The sequence below is a fragment of the Stegostoma tigrinum genome, chromosome 4 (genome assembly GCF_030684315.1).
Source record: "Stegostoma tigrinum isolate sSteTig4 chromosome 4, sSteTig4.hap1, whole genome shotgun sequence".
Classification (NCBI taxonomy): domain Eukaryota; kingdom Metazoa; phylum Chordata; class Chondrichthyes; order Orectolobiformes; family Stegostomatidae; genus Stegostoma; species Stegostoma tigrinum.
Window position 1 is genome coordinate 39,350,737 of NC_081357.1, and position 20,315 is coordinate 39,371,051.

At 40.4% G+C, this 20,315-nt stretch overlaps 1 protein-coding gene across 1 annotated transcript in view; it reads left to right on the plus strand.

Annotated features, from left to right (window-relative positions):
- LOC125452541 (uncharacterized) overlaps positions 1-20,315 on the plus strand; it is a 92,798-nt gene that overhangs the window by 64,684 nt on the left and 7,799 nt on the right. The window contains exons 16-21 of the mRNA XM_048531099.2: positions 2,411-4,246; positions 6,629-6,751; positions 8,684-8,812; positions 13,049-13,244; positions 13,940-14,064; positions 16,875-17,062. Coding sequence (XP_048387056.1) covers positions 2,411-4,246; positions 6,629-6,751; positions 8,684-8,812; positions 13,049-13,244; positions 13,940-14,064; positions 16,875-17,062 — 2,597 coding nt within the window. The remainder of the gene's footprint in view (positions 1-2,410; positions 4,247-6,628; positions 6,752-8,683; positions 8,813-13,048; positions 13,245-13,939; positions 14,065-16,874; positions 17,063-20,315) is intronic.

Genomic DNA, 20,315 nt, shown 5'->3' on the forward strand with positions numbered 1-20,315 from the left:
TAATCTTTTCTTGAAAGCCCATGAACAGATGTTTGTCACCTGTACCTCTTTTGATGCTGAGCTCTGCATGTCAGGACTTCAGGCACAAATGCACATCTGTCACTCGCATTGTCGCTTTTATTCGTCAGAGCACCGAAGGCAAAATGTTTCTCCAGATAAAGATCTTTGTAAAATGTTATTATGTGATAAAAATTGAAGTTTGTGGGTTGTTTTTGTTCAGCAGTATCTCCATTTACGGGACCCAGCAATAAATCAGGGGCAATATAATGTGCAAAATGTTCCAATTAAGATTTTTCTTTATGCAATAAGTTTCCTTAGTAATTGACCCCTTTGCTACCTGAATACCGCATCAAGTAGTCTTAGGTCCGAAAAGGCACAAGCCAGTTTTGCTGCCCAGTGAAATATTTTAATCTTCAGTCTGAAAAGGACACTGTATTGATGTCTGAGTAACAGGCACTTTAACAGTCTGTTTCGATGAGACTGTCAGATGTGCTTTGTTTTCCTTCTGATCCATGCCCACTATAAACCGTTGAGAGATTCCACAGCTTAAAATGAATTCTTTGCTACCACCTAGTGTGGGTTAGAATTAGGCTTTTTCCTCACTTTTTACTTCCCAAGAGGACAGTGAATGTAGGAGGTATAATCAGTAAGATTGCAGATGACAAAAGTTGGTGGTGTTAAATAGCGCAGAGGAAAGCCTTTGACCACAGGGACAATATGGATAGCTAGTCAGATGGGCTAATTAGTTGCAAATGCAATTCAGTTCTTGAAAAAGTGAGGTGATGCAGATTGGAAGGACTAACAATGCAAGGAAGTGCAGAGGATCTATCCCCACCTCAAGCCGCACCTCCATTTCCCACCTACTAACCTCATCCCACCTCCTTGACCTGTCCATCCTCCCCGGACTGACCTATCACCTCCCCACCTATACTCTCCTCTCCACTTATCTTCTCCTCTATCCATCTTTGGTCCGCCTCCCCCTCTCTCCCTATTTATTCCCTATTTAGAACCCTCTCCCCATCCCCCTCTCTGATGAAGGGTCTAGGCCCAAAACGTCAGCTTTTGTGCTCCTGAGATGCTGCTTGGCCTGCTGTGTTCATCCAGCTTCACACTTTGTTATCTTGGATTCTCCCATTATCTCTGAGTGCAGAGGATCAGTGGGATCTTCATTTGCATGTCCAAAGATCCTTGAGGAAAACAAGACAGGTCGATAATATGGTTAAGAAGGCATATGGGATACATGCCTTTCTTAACCAAGGAATTGAATAAAATAAGAAAGGAAGCATGATGGAGCTGCATAGGCTATTGTTTAGGATACAACTGGATTACTGTGTGCAGTTCTGAGTACCGCAATAAAGGAAGGAAATCATTGCATTACAGAGGGTGGTGGAGAGGAGATTCACCAGGATGTTGCTTGGGCTGGAGTGTCTCTGATATGAAGAGAGACTACATAGGCTGAGATAACAAAGTGTGGAGCTGGATGAACACAGCAGGCCAAGCAGCATCTTAGGAGCACAAAAGCTGACGTTTCGGGCCTAGACCCTTCATCAGAAAAGGGGGAGGGGGAAGAGGGTTCTGAAATAAACAGGGAGAGAGGGGCAGGTGGATCAAAGATGGATAGAGGAGAAGATAGGTGGAGAGGAGACAGACAAATTAAAGGGGCGGGGATGGAGCCAGTAGAGGTGAGTGTAGGTAGGGAGGGGATAGGTCAGTCTGGGGAGGACGGACAGGTAAAGGGGCTAGGATGAGGTTAGTAGGTAGGAAATGGGGGTGCGGCTTGAAGTGGGAGGAGGGGATAGGTGAGAGGAAGAACAGGTTAGGGAGGCAGGGACGAGCTGGGCTGGTTTTGGGATGCAGTTGGGGGAGGGGAGATTTTGAAGCTTGTGAAATCCACAGTGATGCCATAGGCTGAGGTTGTTTTTCCTTAGAGCAGAGAAGACTGAGAAGGAAACCTGACTGAGGTGTGCAAAGTTATAAGAGGCAGAGACAGGACAGATAGGGAGAAATCGCTCCTCTCGATAGAGGGATCAAAACCCAGTCGTATAGTTTTTAGGTAAGGAGCAAGAATTTTAGAGGAGTTTTGGAAAAACTCTGTTTTTGCCCAGAGGGTGGGATAGGTATCTGGAGCTCACTTCCCAAAGAGATGTTAAAGTCAGGAACCCTCAAGACATGTAAGAAGTATTTAGCACAACACTTGAATTGCTGTGGCATTCAAGACTATGGACCAAGTTCTGGAAAATGGGATTCGAGTAGATAGATATTTGATGAACAGTGTAGTCAAAATGAGGTGAATGACCTTTTTTCCATGTTGTCAAATCTCTGAGTTTCTATGAATAAATAAGTAAATACACTCTGTATTCTGATTCTTAGCATTTTAAGTAACTCTTTTACTAAATCTTTTATTTTTTAGGTCACCATGTCCCTCAGTGAGCTTGCAGAAGCTGGAGTGATTGGATTGGAAGACTGTGAATGGTCTGAAAGGGAACAGCAGGAATGTCACTGTAGTTGCACCCATTCACAGTTGGCTTGTGATATTGAGAGCGTGCAACAGGAAAGAAGCTTCAAGTCTGACTGTGGTTTTCATAATATAGACTGTTACACGACTGTTGTTACTCTAGGGACAAATTGGAGCGTACACAATAATCACAGGTTATTGCAAGAATTGAAAGAACTAAATCAAATTGAGGACAGAATTCTGGAAGAGAACTTGAAGATAAGAGAGCTACGTTCCTCTGAGGAAGAGCAGAATGGTCCGGTACAAGTCTTGGGCAAGTCAAAGCTCAGCAAAGATAGAACAAAGTTTTTGGCTGAGCTGGAGAAGGAAAGAAAGGAGGTTGAGAAAATGGAGCAAAGTCTTGCTCGAGAAGGAAAAATGAAGCACAGGACTGTGAAGAAATTGCCACAAATATCTTCAAAGACGGGATGTAGTAATCCAAAGAGCAGAACTGTAAAATCATCTGCAAGAGTTTTGAGTTCTCATTCAAAATGTAGCCAAAGAGCTGAAGCAAAAAAACAATCTGGGTTCTCAGATGCAGATTTCAAATCCAGTGAACTAATGTCCCCTGCAAGTATCATTGATTCAGGCTCCAGTCAGGATCGATCTTTCAACAAGTGTATCCCAGACAAAACTCCTTCACAATTAAAGGAGGTATGTAGCTCAAAGAAAAAAGCCACCAAAAAAGTACATTCCATTAAAGATCAAGATCATGTGTTTGGTCAGGTTATGAATACTCCTATTGCTGTGAATGAAGAAAATGACCCAACGGACTCAAAAGATGACCAAGCATTCATTACTCATCCAGATGATGAAATTCCTGTACAGATTTTTTACTCTTCCAACAAGGAAACAATCGAAGATAATAAAATTTTTACCTCTGGCTATCAAAGCCAAGGAGAACTGGCTGTGCAAACCAAAGAAAAGCCAATACCAGTACTTTGTGCTAATGTACCTGTAAAAGTGGAAAAGGTTCTGACCTCTGAATGCTCTGACCACTCCTGCAGTGAATCTCTTGGAGATGTTGCAACAAAAGATGTAAGGAAGGAGCAGCTGAGAATTCCAGTGCCCCAAAACGGTGTCAAAACCAAAACTTACCAAACAGAATTTTTGGAAAATCCTAATGCTGTGAGGAAACCTAGTGAACAGCAAGAGTTCTTCGAGTCTTTAGAGAACTATCCAGTGACACAAGAATCCATGACTGCCGGTGCATTACTTGAAGCAAATGCACGGATAGGGAACATGAATAAATCAGAAGATGTCAAAAAGGACCATGTCAGCGAAATCCCTTTTAACTTGTCAGAAATCTCAACAAACGTGCATAACAGTCAAGTCAATTATGAGAAAGATGGTTCTATCACTGAACCAAGCTCTTTAGTAAACTCTGAGAATGGAGAAATGTGTCTTGAGCAAAAAGGTTCCAAACTGGTTGTAAAGTCAGATCCATCTGTTGAAAGTAAATGTGATGCACAAGACACTCTCTTATTTAATGAAGCGATAGTGGAAACTAGTATAATTAATAGCAGCAATGTAGGATCAAGAGAGTATTACACAGTTGAGATGTTGCAAGCTGATGAATCCAGAAATACTGAGATACAGAAGGATTCTTTACATATCATTGACATTACAAACCAGATACAGGATTCTTCAAATCGAGACTTGGATGCGATATTTGAAGATTGTAATACAAAGCTGTCAGTGGATTGTAACCCACCAATTGATGCACATGTTTTTCAAGTATCTGTTATGAAGGTAACCAAAGATTGTATTTTAGTTAAGATAAATACAGTGTGTCGTTATTTTTTCCTGTGATCTCAGTTAAAGGAGCAAAGTCTGTCAGAAGATTGAATTTGATCTTAGTTTTTTTTAAAGAATTGGGGCTTCTAAGGATAGCAAGATAAGATTTCCTGGAGAATGAGTTTATGATTTAATTTTAAAACAGCATGCCACCTCCACATGTGCTCGAATTCCCAAAATAAATGACACCACTGAGAGGTGAGATGGCATTCCTTTCTCAAGATAACGCAAACTGTTTTATTCTACACATTTCCAAAGATGATGATGTTATAACAACCTGTAAACAGCACTGTCTTGAAACAAAAGCATATAACAAGCTTTTTAAAAGTAAGGTCAGTTATTGTATAGGTTGCTGACTCTCTTGTAGCTATCCGGCTCCCAGAGCCTAAGCACAGATAATTCTTCAACAGTTTTTCACAGATTTCTGCATAAGTTCCTGCAGTTGTCAATCCACTCCACGAAAATTCCTTTGCAGAGCTTCCTCTCTGATAATGATACACTGGCATTGGATTCTGCCATTCTCACTGCTATATGATACCCATTCTCAGACTCCTTCCTGGGCCTTCCTATAATTGTATTCTGCTACATGCTTTTACTTTTTCGTGATGAGGCCCTTGAAAATATTGTCTGAATGTGCATCCAAAGACTCTAGTGCCTTCTCTCAGGGCAGTTAGGGATGGTCAGTAAGTATTGGCCGAGTCAGCAATGCCATATCCCACGAATTAATACATTTTAAAAAAAAACATTGCCAGTAATGTCTTTGAGGAGTTTGAATCATCCAGTAGTGTCAGTTTTTCATTTCGATTATCTGAATAACCCTGAATTAACTTGCCTGGGTTAGTGAGTATAAGTGACATTACTTACAATGGAGTGGGCATCTTCTACTGTCAATGTCAAATGGAGTAGGCACCACTCTCACTCCACACTTACCTGCAGAGATAAAAAGACTGAGGTATATAATGTATTTCCATTCACCCACCTCTCTGTTTCCATTGAACTCGTGTAAGTGTCTCCTTAAAGTAGAAATCTAAATACTAAAACTATTTTGAGTCCTTCACCGCCATCATTTAGTCAGAATAAACCATAGAACATAGAACATTACAGCACAGTACAGGCCCTTCGGCCCTCGATGTTGTGCCGACCTGTCATACCGATCTCAAGCCCATCTAACCTACACTATTCCATGTACGTCCATGTGCAAATGGTCTCAATGGAAAGAAACTAGAAAGTGCAGTTCAGAAAATATTTAAAAAGCTGAAATACGAATGATATTTCTCTGGAATTAAGTCTGTGTAGTGAATAGTGTTGTGAAAAAAGTTGAAACTTTGTTTTGATGTCTGTATTAAAATCTATACATCTGTATTCAATACAAAGATGTGTGTTTGTTTTCTTTGTGTGTTTTGTTTTTGTGTGTGTGAGGTAACTTGCATTCTGTTGATAGGGAACATCCAGGACATCTGAATAGCCAAGTTTCAATCTGGGATTTCTCTTGGCCAGTATTAGAATTATCTGAGATCATCTCACTTGTCATTTCTGCATGACCCTGGCTGCTGCTCCATTGGCAGATCTCTTCCCAGTTACTCCTTTCCTATAATAAATTTTTTTTTGTCTAACTAACTAAACTTGGATCCATAATTTGAAATTGCTGTATGCTGATTTTGCTCTGAGAAGCAATCAAAAGCACAGCTGTAAGAGTAATAGTTTTGTCCATAAGAGAGATTCCTCCATCCCTTTCTCCCAACTCACTCTCACACCCTGGCCACAAATTAATTCCCTGGGTCTTCTAACAAAAACAGAAGTTGCTGCAAAAGCTCAGCAGGTCTGGCCGTATTTGTGAAGGAAAAATCAGAGTTGAAGTTTTGCATCCACAACACCGAGGAAGGGTCACCGGTCCTGAAACGTTAACTCTGATTTTTCATTCACAGATGCTGCCAGACCTGCTGAGCTTTTCCAGCAACTTCTGTTTTTGTTCCTGATTTACAGCATCTAAAGTTCTTTCAGTCTTCTCTGGGTCTTCTAGCCTGTTTAGATGTAAATTTTTGTCCTGAACAATGTTTGGACAGGAAACCCTCTTCAGTGCATATGCAGCAGAGAATTGTGAACCCTGTTATTTCACGAACATTTTATTTTGTATTTTTTTTGCGTAGGACATGGTATCGAATACTACACAATGTGTATATTCTGGCCATATGGTCCTCCTTTATTTTCAAATGTGAATAGCAACACCAACCCGTATTTAATTATCTGCATACTGCATTAGGAACATAAGCCCAAAATATCATCAGTAAGAATGGGAAATGAGGACAGGCTGTTAACGTGTATTTTTGTCACTGACAGGTTCGTGATTATAACATACCAGTTGTATTGGATACAGGATCTGGTCTGATGAAAGCTGGCTTTGCAAATCAGGATCTACCAACTACTATATTTCCAACAGTAATTGGGCGACCTAAATATGAGGTAAATAATGCTGAATATTAGCTTATTGGGAGCTTTAAACATATTATTTTATAAAATAAAGTCTTTTACACAGTGTCTAGTATGTTACAAAATCAGACAATAGCCTTTTAGGAAATTATGCTTTCTATTACATAAAAGTCTAACTACTGTACTGTCAATCTGTTCCACTTTACTGGCTTTTCAAGCGGCTTTTGACAAATTTGCCATAAAATGTACACATACTGTTTTACACGGTATAGGACTTTCTAGCTTGAATCTATAAATTACTTTTATAAGAAATATGTTCTATCTAGGCATTGGGGGGAAAAAATTGCCATTAATAAATTCTGCTCTTTAACTTAAAAAGTTGTTTAAATTGAATTCACCATTTATTTGAATAGAAATTCTGCAAAAATAGCACATCGTTTTATTAAAATTGTTTAATTTGAACAAGTAATTAGTTTTTAAATCGAAACGACTTCAGATAAAAGGAAAAGGAATAGGCTGACTCCACATTTTAAGTAGTTCCACCCAAATCTCATCTCATTTCACCATATCCCAACCCCTCCAGTGTTTGTGTACTCTTTATATTCCCTTATTGTTTCATTCTGCACGGAAAGCATTCCCTGTACAGTTCCCGCCATTTCTTTGTCTCGTTTGTTCCTTAAGACCTGTAAACCACAACTTCAGAATGATCTCTGTCCAATTTATTTCATCAACTCTTTTACCACATTTTATCCTCTTTTCTACCTCTAATTTCTCTATCCTTCCTGCCTATCTAGGGTTCGGTAGGGAAGCTATTAATTTCCATTCTGGAACCCAGTGGCCTTACATTTATTGCAGGTATATTTTGATCAATTAGAATCAAATCTCAACAGCTCTCAATCCGATTGGCTTCCATCTTTTATTCCCACCATATTAAGGGTTCCTTGCCCCATTAACCCCTGATGTGGTAGTTAGCTCCTTGCTGTCATCTCTGTAGGAAGAAGGCAGGAATGTATGAATGGCTGCATTAACTTCCAGATCTTTCTGGATCATCACAAGCCTCCAATTCTTTGTGGTTGAATACTCCAACGTCTCTTGGGAGGTTGAGGCTGATCCCAATGCTGTCACCACTATTTCCAATCAGGGAATGTCACAACTAATTCCCTCCCCAGTGTCCACCCCCACCCCTCCTCTGCAACTTCAACTCTGATTCAGGACGTGGGATTCTAATAAATTGTTTCTTCCACAGTCGAGCCCACCTGCTCAGCCTCCTGTGACTCCTCCACCTTCTAGTTCAAAATAAGTATTCACCCTAAGGTTTGCAGATTCTCTCCTCATTTTAAGTCCAGGCATGGGACTATGAATAAAATATTGGCCCATTTGTGTCAGCAAGAACCCCTTCCTCCTTTTCAAGGGGCCAATCACTGTTGAGATGCATGCCCAAAATGGACATTCCAGTGCTGTTCACTTCCTCCAGCTCAGTACAATTTCCAGTCACTTATTGGCTAAGGTGGCCTGTCAGAAGGAATTGGAGGAAGTGACTATCCTCTGAAACTCCCTGCTTGAATTGTTTTGGGAGTGAAATTCAAATTGAGTATAATGTAGGACTGTCAATTTCAGAAGGAGAATTGGGTGAAATGTTAAACAGACTGCTTTGCTTTGTCTGAGAAGAATTTCATCTCCTTCATTTTAGGTCTTCTTGAAAAATGTTTAGTTTATCTTTTGATCTCTCTCTTCTCATCGTTTTCTATTTGTGTATCCCTTATGAAAGATGCTGAGGCACTGTTTAAAGCAGGGCCATAACATAACTGTGTGTAGGTGAATTTTCCCGAATTCACATTGTGCCCACAATTTTATAAGTGGATGGATAATCCTGATGGTGGGATTTGGAAGAATTACTCCAAACATAATGGGCTGCCTGTAATGCTAAGATGAACTAGTTTTACAATCCTGTTTATTTGTTTTCAGAGAGTTTGTAATGGGAGGAATCAAAAAGATGTTTACATTGGGCACGATGCTCAACATATGCGAGGTGTTCTTTCCTTGCACTACCCGCTGGAACATGGCATTGTGACAAACTGGGATGAAATAGAAAAGGTATGTTTAACTGAAATGGACTGAACTTAGAAAGTTAAAGCTTTCAGAATACTAACTAACATTTCTCCAAATCTTAATCAGTTAGGACCTTTACCTGTTGTTATCACTGCAGCAGGAAGAATGTAGAATAGAACACCACGACTCCAGACCTACCATCAGTATAAATGTGTTAAATCAATCAAAATGGTCAATGGTTTCTCTCTTGCACTATTTCAAAATAAATATTTTATCAGCTTCCTTTGATGAACTCAAAATAATCTGTTTATTAGAAACAAAACTTATTTTTAAAACAAGTTGCAAACATTGGTTAACATCGAAGTTACCACCTGCAATTTAAACTATACCACCTTAATTCTAGCACAGAAACATTCACACAACACAAAAAGGCAAGTCTGAGTCGAACTGATGCCTTTTTTTTAAAAAAGCAGGCATGAGAGGAAAAGAAAACCGTGTTGAAGGGTCTACGCCCGAAACGTCAGCTTTTGTGCTCCTGAGATGCTGCTTGGCCTGCTGTGTACATCCAGCCTGACACTTTGTTATTCTGTTGGCCAATGGTCTAGAAATCAAAAATAAAAGCGAATGATTGCTCATATCTGCTGGATTTCCTGTTGATGAAGTCAAACTGTGGACCGTGATAGACTGGTAGAATTTCACCTCTGCAGTGAATCTGAATTGCAGTCTTTAGAACATGATCACAGTCCAAATTTTCAGGTTTCACAAATTAGTCAGAAACACTGGCTTTTAGAATATACCACATTCACAAGAATTTCTACTGAGAACAGCATTTTGTTAGAGAGACTCGCAGCTTTCGGGGTATCTTCCTTCTGACTCTTGGGTAAGTAAAACAGAAATCCAATACAGAAAAAGGTTGCTAAGCAACTATCAGCAGTCAAGTCCCTTAATTGTTGCATAGTCAGGGTCTAGAAATTACGACATTAAAACTCATCTCATCTCTTTGTAAGTTTTCAGCTCTCCAGGGCATTGGTTAGGCCACTTTTAGAATACTGTGTGCAATTTTGGCCTCCCTGTTATAGGAAGGATGTTGTGAAACTTCAGGAAAGATGTTGCTGGGACTGTAGGGCGTGAGCTATAGGGCAAGGCTGAATAGGCTGGGGCTATTTTCCTGGAAGCACCTGAAGCTGAGGGGAGGACCTTAAAGAAATTTATACACTCATGAGGGGCAATGGATAAGGTAAACAGGCAAGGTCTTCTCCCCATGGTAGGGGAGTCCAAAACTAGAGGGTATAGGTTTATGGTAGAGGGAAAAGATTTAAAAGAGACCTACGGGGTAACTTTTTCATGCAGAGGGTAGTACACGTACAGAATGAGCTGCCAGAGGAAGTGGTGGAGGCTGGTACAATTACAGCATTTAAAAGGCATCTGAGTGGGTGTATGTATAGGAAGGGTTTAGAGGGATATGGGCCAAATGCTGGCAAATGGCACTAGATGAATTTAGGATATCTGGTTGACATGGATGAGTTGGACTGAAGGGTCTGTTTCCATGCTGTACATCTGATTCTATGATTATTATAAGTGATCTAGCTTATGAAGCTAAGTAAAACCAGTTAGCTGTTCCATTCCTGGTTGCTGTCTGCACACCCTGATTTCAATATAATACAAACATATACAAAATGATACAAACACAAGTCCATCAGCTCTCTGATGAAGGGTCTAGGCCTGAAACGTCAGCTTTTGTGCTCCTGAGATGCTGCTTGGCCTGCTGTGTTCATCCAGCTCCACACTTTGTTATCCTGATTTCAATATACTTGTCTGTGAGCATTTCAAGTTTAATAAGGTCTATGTACAAGTTTGAAGCTATCTTATGCTACTTACCAGTGTGCGTAATTTTAAATCCGTTGACAACCGTTGAAACAAAATGCACCTCATGTCCATAAGAGAAATGAGCCTCCTTGAACTTTTCCAACTGAAATTTCTATGCACTGGGATTGTACGTCACTGTGGTGGAATAGCTAGGCAACATTCATCTTAAAGCATAGCTGGATGGTAACCCAAATGAGCTATAACCTAGTCAAAGTCAGCATCTCTGAGAAATGACAAGAATGTAATGTAAGTACAACTAATTGAGAGTCAGATTTGATTCTAGCTTTTTATGTCGAAGACTTCTGTATTTAACACTTACGTTATATTACATATACCAACCCTGTTAAACCAATAAACTTCTGGCTGACTCAAAGGTGTCGTTGATACTGATGCTGTAGGATTAATGTAACTGAGGAGAAAGAGGGGAAGAAAAAGCTTCTGAAATGTTTAAACAGCCTTGGGGAGTCTTTTAACATTTTAATGTTTAGGTCTACTTATTAATTACTTTATTTCACACTACTTCAGTGATAACCTTCCATATAACTTGAATAAATCATCGGTAATATTCTTTTTAGATACCATTTTATTTTAACTTCAGTTAACACCTAACACATCATCATATAATAATATTGAACAGCCACTTACCCTTTTCTGAATAGGTTTTGAACATATCGCAGTATTTTGCCATGAAGTTTCTCTTTATTTAAACATTTGAACACAAGCTTCCAAAATCAAAGCAGGATTTTATTTCTTTTCATTTCTCTGAGACATTTAATGCTTCCTCAGTGATACAGACATTTTATTAAATGATATAAACAAAGTAGACAAAATAAGCAAATTTATCATTTTGAGGATTTGTCTATAAACTCAGTGCTAAGATTCTGCTGTTCAGGAGGATTTTTTTTGTAGAAAGCATTGTGTTTGCCGAAGACCCCTCAAAAGTCAGCAGTTCGACCAAAGCCATTTGAATGTACTCCAGAATCTTTTTTTCTTGTGGTTAGATTGACCCTATAATGTCAGGTTTAGCTGGTGTTTTGTGCAACTGGATGAAAAGTCCATTTCAAACTCTCTTCAGCCCTGCATTACTTTCCAAACCACAAACTTTCTAAGAACTGGTTTGTATCACATGATTTACAGATTTTCTTTCTTAGATCCACCTTTTCAATTTAAGATGAAACAATCTTCATCAAATCCAGTAAAGTTTGAGATTAGAGTGAGAAGAGGCTTGAGTGCATAAGTACCAGCATACACTAGTTGTGCTGGATGGTCTGCTTCTGTGCTGTAAGTTCTCTGTGATTCAATGTAACTCTGTCTATGTTAAAATAAAGTAACTGTACAGAATCAAACCCTGGCACTGAACTACTCTAGAACTTGATGAATCCTCAATTAACATCATTTTACACAATGGACAAAAATTTATTTTACTGGTATTTAGAAAGCATTCATATCAATTCCGTATTTTTTTATGAACATGTTTTCCACACAGATCATCTTCAGCACTGTGCAAATGATTTTTGCTCTTTTAGCATTGACATTCTCACTCCATCCCATCCTTTCCAAATCTGAGAAGGGCACGGGCTGGAGATTTGCAGGAACACTGTGATCCCTTACAAGGTGCACAGCATCCTGACTTGGTCAATCCTGTCAATCTTTCACAGTCACTGGGTCAATAGACAATAGGTGCAGGAGTAGGCCATTCAGCCCTTCGAGCCAGCACCACCATTCTTTATGATCATGGCTGATCATCCACAATCAGTATCCTGTTCCTGCCTTATCCCCATAACCCTTGATTCCACTATCTGTCAGTAACTTGCAACTTCTTCCCTAGCTCCATTGTGGGCTCATCATCACCACAAAAATCTAAGGCATTCAAGGAAAAGATATTTTCTTTCTTCTCAGGGAAATTTAAGAATGAGTGATAGATGTGTGCTTTTGCTCTCATTCCAGGCCCAAAGGAAAGATAGCTGTATATATATAATATGCATCCTTCTGGATATTCATAAGTGCTTCACAGATATTGAAGTTATTGTTATGAGGCCTAATGCAATGTCTGAAGATGACAAACATCCAGTGAGTTAAAGCCAATTATTAGTTGAGGGGTAAATATCGACCCAGTGTTAGGGAGGATACCCTGTTCTATTTGAAAAACATCAAAAATCATTTACATTTTGAACTAGGCCACAATCTAATACCTCATCCAAAAAGCAGAACCTGAATGATGCAGCATTCTGTCTGTACTCAACAAAAATCATCAGCCTAGATTAAGCTTCCAAATTCATAGCAGGAACTGAACTTGAAGCACTTTGATTCAGAGGTGACAGTGTTGACATAGAGTCATGTTAATGCTAGAGTGTATTTTAGTGATACGGTTTGATGAAAGGAATAAAGTATTCATGCTAAGTTAATTTATTTCAGATCTGGCATCACACATTTTATCACCAACTCCGCATTGAACCAGAAGATCACCCAATTTTCCTGACCGAAGCAGCCATGAACCCACACCGGAACAGAGAGCGAATGGTTGAGATCATGTTTGAAGTTTTTAATGTGCCTTTCTCTTATGTGGCAATGCAAGCTGTCTTAGCACTTTATTCTTCTGGGAGAACAACAGGTATATCAATGTGTTCTTGTTTCTTCACAGGCTCATTTAAGAGGGATGACGTTTGTGTGATGTCAGTATTAGCATATCTTCTGGCAATGCTACACAGCACATGCATGAAGTCAACGTAGGGAAGACTATTTACAGGATGAAGAGTTGGGAATGATGTGTGTGGAGTGTTATTTCGTTGGGAGACATCCACTATTTGAATCAATTTTTTTTTTCAATTTTCCTTGGCTATGCAGTCAGAGTTTTGGCAGTTCAACAGCAACAACTTGAATTTATCAAATGTCTTTCATGTCACCCATCCCTTCCTCCCACCCCAAGCTGCACCTCCATCTCCTACCTACTAACCTCATCCCACCTCCTTGACCTGTCCGCCTTCCCTGGACTGACCTATCCCCTCCCTACCTCCCCACCTATACTCTCCTCTCCACCTATCTTCTTTTCTCTCCATCTTCGGTCCGCCTCCCCCTCTCTCCCTATTTATTCCAGAACCCTCACCCCATCCCCTTCTCTGATGAAGGGTCTAGGCCCGAAACATCAGCTTTTGTGCTCCTGAGATGCTGCTGGGCCTGCTGTGTTCATCCAGCCTCACATTTTATTACCAAAGACTTTAGGTAGCCCAGTAATGTTCTGAAATTTTCTGCTTCAAGAATGACTACATTTTATGCACTCTTTGTATTTCCTTTTCTTTCAAATTACAGGTATAACCTTGGACTCTGGAGATGGGGTCACACACACTGTACCAGTCTATGAAGGGTATAGTCTGCCTCATGCCATACAACGTCTAAATTTGGCTGGTCGAGATCTCACAGAATATCTTGGAAAGGTGTGTAAAATGTTTATTTTAAAATAGATAAAATCTGGCAGTTTGGATGGGAGCTCCATAAGGATAATCAGACATGTGACTATTCTTACATTTCAGAAACACACATTTGTAAGATACAGATGAGTCATGATATAACTTTACTGTTGAACTGGCATAAGGGGCTGAATGGCCTATTCCCACAGTTCTTCATCACAACCTTGTTCATGTGAAATCCTTTTCATTTCACAGTCAGATTTGTAAGTGACAAGTGACGTTATTGAAATATAATTGAAACCTTTCAGCCTATCTGTTACCTTACCAAATCTTCAAGACAGCGCAGAGTGCTTTAGAGCTGATTGTAATGCAGCCATTGTACTAATGGAGTCATGTTGTTTGAAAGTTGTGACAGTGATAACCTCCAGCTTCTCAAGGACACTTGGGAATGTGACCGGGCAAACGTTGTTCTCCACTTCACTCCTGAAGTAGCTGACCAGCTCCCTCGCTTTGCTGACACTGAGGGAGGGATTGTTGTCTTTATATCACACCACTAAGCTATCTAGCTGCTTCCTGTACTCTGTCTTGTCATTGTTTGAAATCTGGTGTTGTCATCAGCAAATTTGTAAATGGAGTTAGTGCTAAATTTGGCCACACAGTTGTGAATGAGTAGGGAATATAGTAAGGGGCTGAGTACACAGAGTATTTTCCACCATAATGACAGATGCTAAACATCTTTTTAAGTCTTCTGTCATTTCCTTGTCCACAACTGTCTCCCCAAATTCCGGGGAGGCAATGGCCTAGTGGAATTATTGCTGGACTGTCAATCCAGAGACCCAGATAATATTCTGGGAACCTGGGTTCAAATCCCACCATGGCAGATGGTAGAATTTGAATTCAATAAATATCTGGAATTAAGAGTCTAATGATGATTGTGAATCCATTGTTAATTGTTGGAAAAATCCATCTGGTTCACTAATGTCCTTTAGGGAAGGAAACTGTCATCCTTACCTGTCTGGCCTACATGTGACTCCAGACCCATAGCAATGTGGTTGACACTTAACTGCCCTCTGGGCAATCTGGGATGGGCAATAAATGCTGCCTTGCCAGCGATGCCCTTGCCCTATGAATGAATTTTCTTCTTAAAAAATTCTCAGGTAACGAAATTCACTTTGACCTAACTTTTCTATTTATATATTTATAGAAGCTCTTATTGTTGGTTTTTATACGCCTTGTGAGCTTGTCCTCATAGTTTGTTTTCTCTCTATTACCTTGTTAGACCTCCTTTGCTGGCCTCTGAATTTATCCCAGTCTTCAGGGCTATCACTGATTTATATTTTACATGCTTTTTCATTCAAATATATCTTCTTTATTTCCTTTGTTAGCCATTTTTGATGTATCCCTCTCTTCGATTCTTTCCTTCTAACTAGGATCTGTTTTTGCTGAGAGTCATGTATTACCTTCTCAAATGTCTGCTACTGCTTGCTTGCTTGTCCTTCCTGCTAATCTATCTGCCTTGTCCACTGTAGCTAACTCTATCCTCATTTCATAATAATCCCCATTATTTAATTTAAACATGGTTGTTTCTCACACTCAAACTGAATATTAAATTCTACCATATAATGATCATTGCTTCCTATAAGACTTATTAAACTTGTCTCATTACCCATTACCAGATCCCTGGTTGGCTCCATGACACACTGCTCTAGGAAACTATCATGAATGCATTCTATAATTCATTGTCATAGCTACCTTTTCCAACTTGATTGACCCAATTGCCATGAAGAGTCTAGGCCCCATGATGTTTGCTCTATTCTTTTATACTCCTATTATTTGTTGATTTATACCCTTTTCTATGGTGTAGCTCCCAGTGTTGTCTTTCCCTTGCTGTTATTTATCTACACCTAAATGGATCTTACATCACCTGAGCCTAGACTATCTCTCACAACTGTTGTCATTTCATCTCTTTTTAACAATGCTACCCCACCACTTTTTCCTTCCCTGCAGTCTTTCTGAAAGATCAGATATCCCGGAATGCTAAGTTCCCAGTTCTGATCGCCCTGCAACTGTGTTTCCATAATGGCTATGAGATAGTAACCACTTCTGTTTGTACTGTGGCCCTGTTTGTCTCTTGCCTTTGATTACCCTGATTACCATTTTTGCAGTTAACTTTTTTTTATTTCTGTCATTGTTTCTCTTTCCCTTGTCACCCTGCTTGGGTTCCCACTCCTCTGCCATTCTAAATCCACCTCAACCACACTAACACATACTTGCCTTAGGATGTCAGTCCTTGTCCTGCCCTGGTGTAACCCATCTAGTTTGTACAGGTCCCACCTCTCCCAGAACCGGTCCCAAAGTCCCAGGTATCTGAAACATTTCCCCCTTGTACTGCCTTTCCAGCCACATATACAATAGATTATAGACTGTTATCTCTACGCTGATTAACACATAAGTCTGGTGGTAATCCTGAGGTCATTACTTTTTAAGGTCCTACTTGACTTTAGGCAAATTGAGACACTTAGTGTACTCACTGGATTTTCTCAAAGTGCTGAGTCTTATCATTTCCACTAGGTGCAAATGTAAATGGTAATGCTGCCAGGAGGGACCTAGCAATGTTTCCTGAAGTGCTTCTCTGCAGCACAATGCCGTATTGAGAAATGTTTTTTTTATTCTGGTTTTATATCACGAACATGTTCATACTACTATGCATCTACACTGGGAGTGAAAGGCATTTAAATCTTGAGATTATATTGCATTTATCGAAGCTTTTGTTCTCCTGGCAGTTTGATGTTTAACTTTGAATAAAATTAATTGCAAAATCTTTTCTGATTCTGCAGCTCTTGAAAGAAAGGGGTTATTCATTTAATACTTCAGCAGAACAGGAAATTGTCCGAGATATCAAAGAGAAACACTGTTATGTTGCTGAAGACTATGAAAGAGAACTGGGCCACTTAGAAAATTGTGGAGAACTGAACTACACATTGCCTGATGGACAAATAATTACAATTGGCAATGAGGTGTTCAGGTAAAGTACAGCGTATGTACATGTACCTCTGCTTGTTGTAGCATTGTGATATGACATCAAACTAGGGAAATAGATCAAAGGTTATTTGGATCCCTTGTGTCTAGGAACTATGAATTGTCATGTTTCTAATATACCAGTCATCTCATTGCTGGTGTGACCAGCTATAATCTGGATTCATATCTGTAAAATGCTAAACATGTTGTTGTCTTCGCTGTGCACATTCTTCAGAAATGCAGAGAAAGAAAGCCACTGAAATCATCTTTGGTTTATTAGCTTTCTACTACTCTAGACCTCAACCCAGTAAATGGACTTAGCAACAAGAAGAAATAAGAGGCGTTTCATCACAGCACAAAGCACATTAGGGTTGAGGATTTGTTTTAGCTGATATTCAGAACCATAACTAGCTTTTATTGTACAAAATCAATATTCCATTAATCTGTTACATTACTTTGACTACCAGTCCATGACATTTTAATGATGTATGTCCAGGAGCTCCCAAATCTCCTTCACTTTCCACTGCTTCTCTCTTTTCATCTTTTATATAGAAAAAGGTATTCAATCCAGCATGGATGATCTCATGTTCTACCTGTGCTGAAATATCTATTTGCTACAACTTTGTCCTTTCTCTTTGCTCAGTTAATCGCTCTATATACTTTTAGATTTCCAACTACAATGGTGCCTTTCTTTGTGCTAGCAGCAAGGGGACAAAGGACAGGCATTGAGCCCATGAGTGACATAAAATGGAAACTTTCTTGTCGATACAACAAATGATTAGGATTTGAAATGCACCTAGTGTGAGTCTGATTCATTGTGAAGGATTGAATAAACACTTGAAGGGAGAGAACCTGCAGTGCTCCAAGAAAGTTTCTGGTGTCAGGACCTCAAAACTTTTTTAATCAGCTGTCCAGGACACCTGCAAAGCCACCTCTACCTATATTGTAACACCCAAATCACTGACGCAGGGTGTTGGTCCATTCATTTGGATGTTGTTTCCAACCAAAGAACTGGATGCTCTGTTATTCTGAGGCTTTGATACTAATGTAATGAATTTGAATCCAGTTTGAATATGCATTTAAAAACTGAATAGCAACCCTTATTCACACCTCCAAAACAAGAACTGTGATTGATCATGTAATGTCTATTATAATGGCCTGTTTCCACCTTCCCATTCTCAAACATTCCCACGTAATAGAATATGTTAGTGTTCTGCAGCTTGAATTTTACATCAAAGTCAATTTGCTCCTACTTTCTATTAAATTTATTGAAAAGATGATGAACAATGTTTCCTTTGAAGATGAAATCAATCAGTTGTGTGCAATTTCAATTGAACATGATGAGTACTTCCATCCACAACTTGTTGATTGTGGTTTCATATTTGTTTTAAAGCCTCAAAGCTTCAGATGTTTCAATGATAATGGGAACTGCAGATGCTGGAGAATCCAAGATAATAAAATGTGAGGCTGGATGAACACAGCAGGCCCAGCAGCATCTCAGGAGCACAAAAGCTGACGTTCACCTGCACATCTGCCAATGTGGTATACTGCATCCACTGTACCCGGTGTGGCTTCCTCTACATTGGGGAAACCAAGCGGAGGCTTGGGGACCGCTTTGCAGAACACCTCTGCTCGGTTCGCAATAAACAACTACACCTCCTAGTCGCAAACCATTTCCAGCAACTCATATTCCGTTTGGGAACCCAGCAGCCCAATGGTATCAATGTGGACTTCACCAGCTTCAAAATCTCCCCTTCCCCCACCGCATCCCAAAACCAGCCCAGTTCATCCCCTCCCCGCACTGCACCACACAACCAGCCCAGCTCTTCCCCTGCACCCACTGCATCCCAAAACCAGTCCAACCTGTGTCTGCCTCCCTAACCTTTTCTTCCTCTCACCCATCCCTTCCTCCCACCACAAGCCGCACCTCCATCTCCCACCTACTAACCTCATCCCACCTCCTTGACCTGTCCGTCTTCCCTGGACTGACCTATCCCCTCCCTACCTCCCGACCTATACTCTCCTCCCCACGTATCTTCTTTTCTCTCCATCTTCGGTCCGCCTCCCCCTCTCTCCCTATTTATTCCAGAATCCTCACCCCATCCCCGTCTCTGATGAAGGGTCTAGGCCTGAAATGTCAGCTTTTGTGCTCCTGAGATGCTGCTGGGCCTGCTGTGTCATCCAGCCTCACATTTTATTATCTAAGCTTCAGATGTTTGACTGGTTTCAAAGCATTTTTTGATCTGGCTTTTGCCCCATTTTGAACATTCGTTGATCCTCTGTATTTAGTGACATGTAATAGGGCAGCGACAGCAAAGGTGTGATTCTGTGTGAAACTACACCCGAAAGCTGACAAGTCTTAGCTTTTATAATAATTGCGAGTATTTTCTTAAAACCCTGGATCTCTATCCGTTGTGGCAGTGTGATTGTGGAGGATTTTATGCTGCCTACTGCAGTTTAAACCATGAAAACTGGACAGTAAAGTTATTTGAGAAGTCCGGTGTCAGTCTCCTGGTGGTGGGAAAATCCCAACCTTTTTAAGTTGGTGGACAGCAGGGACTGACGTAGGTTTGTCTGGCACTTGGTGGGATCTGAAGGGGCTCTTTTAAGAAGCCAGTTGATGCACAGTTAAAGAGAAATTACTCCATCGGGTGCACTGCATTCAGCTGAAGCAAATGCTGGCAATCAACCCCTCCTCTTGTGTTTTACCAGAATCCTGTCTCTCCTCCTCAGTAACTCCAAACCTGTCTTCACTGTCCTGTGGCCTGGGGTCAGTTCACAATTCTCGGCCTCAGATTGGTGCTGTGCCTCTAACACTGCACCTGCTCCATGGGGAGTTGCTGGCCTTTGGGTGAGTGGCAGTTCCTGACAGTTTTAGGAATGGCCTGTATGTCTGAAGCACCTTGCATCCGCCTCCACCATGTAATTACCAGATCTCCAAACAGTGGGCAAGACAACCCCCCCCCCCCAACAAAATACCCCAACTCCCCACTAGCACCCCCCTAACCACCCGCCACACACAACTCTAGCTACCATGTATGAACTTGATAGCCAGTACCACAAGGCAGTGCTGTAAAATATGGATGTAAAATCCCTATAATTCCTTGAGTGATTTAATGCCTGTCAATCTCCACAAGCTGTTTAGAGATAGCAAGAAGTACAGATGCTGGAGTCGGAGATAACACAGTGTGGAGCTGGATGAACACAGCAGGTCAGGCAGCATCAGAGGAGCAGGAGAGTTGACGTTTCTGGTCGGAACC